Genomic DNA, 7,632 nt, shown 5'->3' on the forward strand with positions numbered 1-7,632 from the left:
TAGTTCCAGCAAGTACAGAATAGATATCTCTTGGAAAAAGTGTAAACCCATCCTCTATATACAGTACCATAAAAGGTCTCCTTGTATAACTAACCCAGGGGAAAGGGTAACAGAGGTTCTTGAGTAATAAAAAAAGGTAGATTTAGTCTCACTATGAATCGTGTCTGTAACGTCCGTCGTTAAATGAAGACCAAGGTGCAGCGTGGTAGGCGTACATTTTCTTTAATAAAATGTTCCACCAAAAAAACAATAAACAACTCAACGAACAAAAAGCTTAGGAGTGCAACCCATACAACAAACAAAGACAAGATCCCACAACAGAAAGTGGGAAAAAGGGCTGCCTAAGTATGATCCCCAATCAGAGACAATGATAGACAGCTGCCTCTGATTGGGAACCATACTCGGCCAAAAACAAAGAAATAGACAACATAGAATGCCCACCCCAAATCACACCCTGACCTAACCAAATACAGAAATAAAAACGTCTCTCTAAGGTCAGGGCGTGACAGTGTCGGTGTACATCTCCTGTCAATTTCTCTAGCACCAAACAAAATGGTGAGTAACCTTTTGGAAGAATTCATCTATTTTCTATAATTTGTAGGATTCTACAATTTGTCAACATGGGCTCATATTTTATACATATTACATTTTCTTTAAAACTGACCCTTGGCCTTGGGCATGAGCGTAACCATTTAGTAGTTAGGTACTTTCTTTGTACTTCTTAATCTGAGTGCGTTATTTACAGGCCTACATGACATAACATATTTGGATGATTGAACTTTACTCAGTTCTATCAAAGGTTATTCTTATTCACCCTTTTTTTGCATGGAAAATGCTCTATTACAAGAACAGATCACTGAGTATAAAGGTGTTTTTGAGATGTTTGATGAGGAAGGAAATGGAACAGTGAAGACACAGGAGCTAGAGCGACTGATGAGTTTAATGGTAATCAATCCCACCAAGAGAGAGCTCCTTCAGATGGCCAAAGATGTGGACAAAGATGGTGAGCATATCTTTCACAATATGGCCTTCATTTTAACGTGACCATTGATATGTTTTATGTGCATAATATATAATCTTACTAACTATTTATTTGAGTAACTAATACAATGTTATCTACCATAATAATGATATGCTGTATTGTACAATTAACTTTTATAGCCGACAAAAAAAAGTCGGCAATGCTACACACTTCACTGTCAAATTTTGTATGAAATTTTATCAAATGGTGCTGTTCTTCTCACACAGATGAGTGATTCACTTTTTCTGTGAAGATTCATTTTAGTATGAGAGACAGAAATCAAAACCATTGTACCGTAACATGACATGTAGGATTTCTCTGTCATCACTAGATGTCAGTGTTTCACTGGGATTCACTTGTGAAATACTAGTACTCAGGTCTAGGCATTTAGTTTATCTCTGTCTTACCACCAATAAATACCAACCACCCAGTACGAATACATATTGATTCCACTAACAACGTTAAAGACATCCTTAACTTTCTTCTTTATTTTTATTTATTCAAAATACATCCAAAGAAATTGTATAACTAAGGCTGTCAAATTCTCATTTGGTTTCCTATACACAGCTATATATAGCCAGTGGTAATATCTCCCCTTATCACCTGTTTTTGTGTCATCACAGGCAAAGGTACTTTTAACCGTGAGAGCTTCCTGGGTTTGATGGCATTGGTTCATGAAAGCGCGAGGGGCCAACATGCTATGCTACGAGCTGCTTTCAAGGTGTTTGAGAAAGAGGCCGAGGGATATATTGAGTGGAATACCCTGAAGTAAACCTAACAATACCTACAGCAACTATGGCTTGATTCCAGTTTAGATACCTTTTTGCAGACTGTTCTTCCCCAATATGTACTTCAATAACTTTTAGAATCAGTAACAAACCACCTCTATTTGCAGGTATGTGTTGATGAATGTAGGAGCACCACTGAATGAGTTAAAGGCAGAGCAAATGATGGAGGCAGATAAAGATGGGGATGGAAGCTTCGATTATGAAGGTAAGAGTAGACTAGTCTCTTTTGAATTTTATCTTGCTTAGAATAACCTGGATAGGTTTGAACAAATAACCTTTTTACCATTAAAAGCGTAACATTTTCTTCCCAGAATGTGTGACCATGATGACTGGAGGCTCCTTCAAGATGTGCTAAATGAATCAAAGAAGGCAAACATGAATAGGAAACATTATATTGGTCAGGGTTGACCGTGTAGGTTACTGTTATGAACATCATGCTTCACCTGTTTTGATCACGCATGTTGATAAAACAAGACAATTGCTTTCAATGTTGTTCCTCAAGTATGCAGATGTTTATATTTTAATTCATATAAAGATGTGGCTATTACTACCTTGTATGCTGACTGATTGACTTCTGATGTAAATATAGTAATTCATATGTATGATTTCTTAAAATGACAACAACAAAACATCTGAGCAACCTTAAGGTACTATATGAATGAAAAGGGCTTGAGTGAAAGCACCTTGGCCTCACTGAGAATCTCCAGTCCCTTGCCTTTTTAGAGGATATCCATCAAAGGGTTAAGTTCCCCAGGCCAGCCACCCCCTCTGCCTGATAGCATCTGGTCTGCCCAACCAATAAATCCCATTTTCATCCCTAAAGCCAGATGGACAGCTCAGGGAGCCAACGGCAGCTGCCGCTTACACCCCATCCGACCTATCACAGGAGGGATGGGGGCTTTGGATCACAGGGCTATGGTTGCAGAATCCCTGGAGCTTCTCCTGTTGATGAAACACAACAAGGGGCAAGATAGGGGAACAGGTCTAAGGAAGCAAGGACAGATAGACAGGGAATCCTTTGGAAGCAGCCAGGGGTTGGGTTGCTTTGTATGGAGTGGAGCAGCGGTGAGAATGAGTGTGTTTTCCATGTAAACAGCCCCTCAGTCAGTGGAGCAGCTGCCTGCGTTACTGCTGAGGAGCAGGGAGAAGCAGAAGAGGAGGAGGTGTAGAGAGGGGGACACGTTCCTTCTCCCTAAGATATTACGCCTCCTCTATCTTGTTGCCTCCTACGGCTCCTTTTTTTTAATAGTGCTTCTCCTACCACATCGACGAAAGGTAGGTACTGTACATAACATATACCACTAATCTGGGAGGGCATTTAAGGCAAGAGCTTGCATGTCACGTTGGCAGGATTAAACGCCTTTATTTATTTATACTCATTGGCTTACAGAGGAATGATCACTGTGCAACAACATTCCATGGTGTGAATAAGACAATAAGAGATAAACATGTTATATTATGGACATTTTATGTTGACTGTCTTTGTACTGTATTTGATCTCTAATTGGACAGTGACAAAGGCTGAGACTTGCTCTTGGTTTTGATTGGTTGAGAGCTTGCACTGCACATGTTCCTCATTAGGTGAACAGACAGGCATGCAGGCAGGCTGCATTCTGAGGGGGGCGGGACCCGGGATGGCTCATGTGTCTTTGTTTTCACGGTTTGTGTGACACTATAGTAGGGTGTCGCATGTCTGCCATACTATTGGCCAACAATATACATGGCATAATTCAGCATTTCAATACATTGACCCTCTAATTATATCTTATGAAGGCTTAATGAAGCCTTTACAAGCCCTTTATAAAGTCTATATAGATCCATGTCTGGGGGTTTGTTTTCCTCTGTATTGTATCTGCTTTGTTCTGACACCTTTTCCTCTGCTTCTGTTGCCCACATCCTGCCCACAACACTACCTGCTGCCCTGTCGGCACAACGGGTTATGGGGTTCAATCTGATGGAATCGGGGGTGGGGACGTATATACTTTTACCTACTTCTACAAACACATACTTTTACGTAGCGAAATTCTAGTCATGTCATGAGCACTGTGACAAACAGACAAGATTATTTTGCATTTAGTTTAGTATTTATGGATGATGCATCTTGGTGGCAGTTTGTTTCGTCATTTTAGATCAAGATACACACCTGACTAATTTCAGCAGGTGACCAGAGGCTTTGCCTTTATTTATATAATCAGAATGAAAATCCCCTCCTGTTTGACATATGTGTCCCTCAGACCTCAAACATGCTACCCAGCTAAACCTCTTCCCACTCTTTCCAAACCGTTTGCGGAAGGAAGGATGTTTGTGGCCTGTCATACACACACGCACACACACACATGCACACCCAAAACCAACCTCCAACCAAACCAGAGCCATATGATATGCTATTGTAGTGTGCATAATATGTTTGTTTGTTTTCCGATCTGACGGTGTAAAATGATCTGTTTCAGGTTCTGCCCGTAGAGTGTGTTCTGGTGTGCTCAATGCATTCGCAAAGCTTCAGCAGACCTCAGTCCAGAGAGAGACAACCTGTGGCTGTTGTGACACACATGGGTGACTGAGATACAGAAAAGAGACACATTGAGACACCCACAGCAGTGGAACACAACAAGACAACTCTCTACATTCCTCGGTTGTTTCATCTCAGCTGAAACCATGGATTCGACCATGGCCAAAACCACCGCTAGCTTTCTCTCCACTGTCTCCAGCATGACCCCCACCTCCATGACCTCCCTCCTCGCCGTTAGCACGGACGCAAGGATGGAACGGGACAATGTCACCGCATCCAGAACAACACTCATGACCAGTACCATTACTATAACAACAACCAACGAGACAAGCTACAACGCCACCAAGCTGCCAGAGGTGGCGTTAGAAGGCTCGGGGATGGGCATGGTGCTGGTGCCCTTTGGCATCATTACTGTAATTGGCCTGGCATTGGTCATGGTAAGAAAGCAATCGCTTTAGTCACTACCTAGTTTCCATGCCCACAAAATATGTCTGTTTGTCATGACAGTATGCAGTATGAACGAGTCGCTTTTTCCCCTTTTATCTAATTAACAATGTGTCTCCCTGTGCCCCACCATGTCTCCCATCCCAGATGTTGTATATCAGGAAACGGAAGAGGTGAGGACATTGACTTGAATTGCAAAGTAGTTCATTATAAGAGTTCAAGTTATCAGTCGGATTTGTGAAAGGGAGGGCTGTCCTTCATGCATATTCAAATAATCATAGCATTGAGAGAACTGTCAGTAATGTGTGTTTCTCACATTTCATTCAAAGTTTCAATACGAGATACATTTTTCTAACCCTTTCGTTTCCCCTCTGCCCTCTGCCCTGTGTTCACCGCCCAGACTGGAGAAGCTGAGGGACCAGCTGATGCCCATGTATAATTTTGACCCTGCAGAGGAACAGGATGACCTGGAACAGGAACTACTGGACCACAATCGGGACAGCAACCTCACAGGATCCAATAACAAGGTACTATATACACTACAAGCCTGAAGCAGTGCTGCAGCTGCACTCCCATGTTCAATGATACTGATAATCTACCGTAGATCTACGATGATACACAGAAGTCTTAACGGTTACATTATGTTCAGACTCATCTTGAATCACCTGCAGCAATCTATTGTTCACTGATCTACAGTTATATTATATTATATCCGGCGGTTGGAACCAAAAATCTTACATTTCGACTCATCAGACCAAAGGACAGATTTCCACCGGTCTAATGTCCATTGCTCGTGTTTCTTGGCCCAAGTAAGTCTCTTCTTCTTATTGGTGTCCTTTAGTAGTGGTTTCTTTGCAGCAATTCAACCATGAAGGCCACGCAGTCTCCTCTGAACAGTTGATGTTGAGATGTGTGTTACTTGAAATCTGTGAATCATTTATTTGGGCTGCAATTTCTGAGGCTGGTAACTCTAATGAACTCTGGGTCTTCCTTTCCTGTGGCGATCCTCATGAAAGTCAGTTTCATCATAGCGCTTGATGGTTTTTGCGACTGCACTTGAAGAAACTTTCAAAGTTCTTGCAATCTTCCAGATTGACTGACCTTCATGTCTTAAAGTAATGATGGACTGTAATTTCTCTTTGCTTATTTGAGATGTTCTTGCCATAATATGGACTTGGTATTTTACCAAATAGGGCTATCTTCTGTATACCACACCTCTACCTTGTCACAACACAACTGATTGGCTCAAACACATTAAGGAAAGAAATTCCACAAATTATCTTTTAACAAGGCACACCTTGGTAATTGAAATGCATTCCAGGTGACTACCTCATGAAGCTGGTTGAGAGAATGCCAAGAGTGTGCAAAGCTGTCATCAAGGCAAAGGGTGGCTACTTTGAAGAATCTAAGATATAAAATATATTTTGATTTGTATAACACTTTTCTACTATTTCATAGTTGTGATGTCTTCACTATTACTCTACAATTTAGAAAATAGTACAAATAAAGAAAAACCCTTGAATGAGTAGGTGTGTCGAAACTTTTGACTGGAACTGTAAGTGTATATATATATATAAAGTAATCGATTCACTTTTCCACCCCTTTCTTTGTTCCTAACGCTTCATCACTAAAACAGATGTAATAAGCAGTCATAGCAGGGGCAGATTCATTATTCATTGGTTACAAAATATTAATACAAAACAGTTGATATGACTGCTTATGACCATGGCAGTACAAAATAATATGGTGTCTCATGTCTCACAGTTATACCGTTTTGCCCCCACCCCACCTCCTGTAGACTCTCACGACCTCCCAGGGGATGACGCAGAGGCCCAGTCGCCTGGTCTTCACAGACGTAGCCAACGTTCTCAATGCATAACAGCACTCTTCCATGCATGAGGGGACTGGGGGGAGTGGGGACTAGCTGTCCCATCATAGAGATCCGTCGCTCAGGAAAAAAAAGGAAAACTGGATTGAAGCCCATGGAAACAGACTGATGTTTGGAGTATGTTTTTTCAGGGTGGGCTATAAGGGAATTCTGATGTTTTAGTTGTAGCGTAGTCTTATTTCCATTGTCTACAGTTTATAACTTGTCTTCAGTGACTACGGTGGGATATATGGGGAAATGATGCGAGTAATGATTTTGCACTGGTTGTTATTGGTTGCACAAATACTTCCAAGTGTGGTGCATTGTTGGATCGCTCTCTTTCTCTATAGTTAAGTGATATTGGTGGCAGAATTGCTGGAACTCCCACCTCCTTCTCTAATGAGAACTTTGTCTCGAATGTATTATTTATTTCCACACGTTTGTATTTTGCTGCTAAATGTAGACAACCACATTTGACAAGTGACTCCTATAAAACGGTTTTGCTAAATGTTGAACTGCTTCCATAATGGTGGTGGACTGGAGACCTGGACGTTCTGCACATTGGAAAACTAGAACACAACATCAGGAGATCTGGAGAACTATTACTGCTGCAGGACAATGCCTGGGGAACTGTAACCCACCCAGTGTACACTACTATACTGTAATGTACCCACACACGTCCAAAATGTGTCCTTCAGCACTTACGCCTCTATGGGAACTCTCCATTTGCCCTCAGAGTATTACTAGTAGTGTGTTTCCTCGATAACAAGTAATAAAGCAGCTGCATTGGTTTCTATACACTAAAACAGAGTATTTAAACCACAGTATTTTGACAACCACTTATTGTGCTACAATTTTTTGATGAACACATGACAAACAAACATATGTGAACCATTTATTGGTAACAGAAAGACCAAGTAGCACCTCTATACTCAATGAAGCGAGACAGATCAGAGGCAAATTAGAAAACAGCCTCTTGAGTTGTGTATTCAAGTTCAAATGG

The 7,632-nt window shown here is 41.2% G+C and overlaps 2 protein-coding genes across 2 annotated transcripts; both read left to right on the forward strand.

Annotated features, from left to right (window-relative positions):
* Positions 1 to 825: 825 nt before the first annotated feature.
* Positions 826 to 2,164, forward strand: LOC120065590 (calglandulin-like). Its single transcript, XM_039016654.1, has 4 exons — positions 826 to 1,003; positions 1,645 to 1,789; positions 1,917 to 2,014; positions 2,121 to 2,164. The coding sequence occupies exons 1-4, from the start codon at positions 826 to 828 to the stop codon at positions 2,162 to 2,164; spliced, it is 465 nt and encodes a 154-aa protein (XP_038872582.1).
* Positions 2,165 to 4,464: 2,300 nt separating this feature from the next.
* si:ch211-161c3.5 (uncharacterized protein C3orf18 homolog) lies at positions 4,465 to 7,408 on the forward strand. The gene is made up of 4 exons (XM_039016656.1): positions 4,465 to 4,755; positions 4,910 to 4,935; positions 5,163 to 5,289; positions 6,561 to 7,408. The coding sequence occupies exons 1-4, from the start codon at positions 4,465 to 4,467 to the stop codon at positions 6,639 to 6,641; spliced, it is 525 nt and encodes a 174-aa protein (XP_038872584.1). The 3' UTR covers positions 6,642 to 7,408.
* The last annotated feature ends 224 nt before the right edge of the window (positions 7,409 to 7,632 follow it).

Source organism: Salvelinus namaycush, chromosome 20 (genome assembly GCF_016432855.1).
Source record: "Salvelinus namaycush isolate Seneca chromosome 20, SaNama_1.0, whole genome shotgun sequence".
NCBI classification, from domain to species: Eukaryota; Metazoa; Chordata; class Actinopteri; order Salmoniformes; family Salmonidae; genus Salvelinus; species Salvelinus namaycush.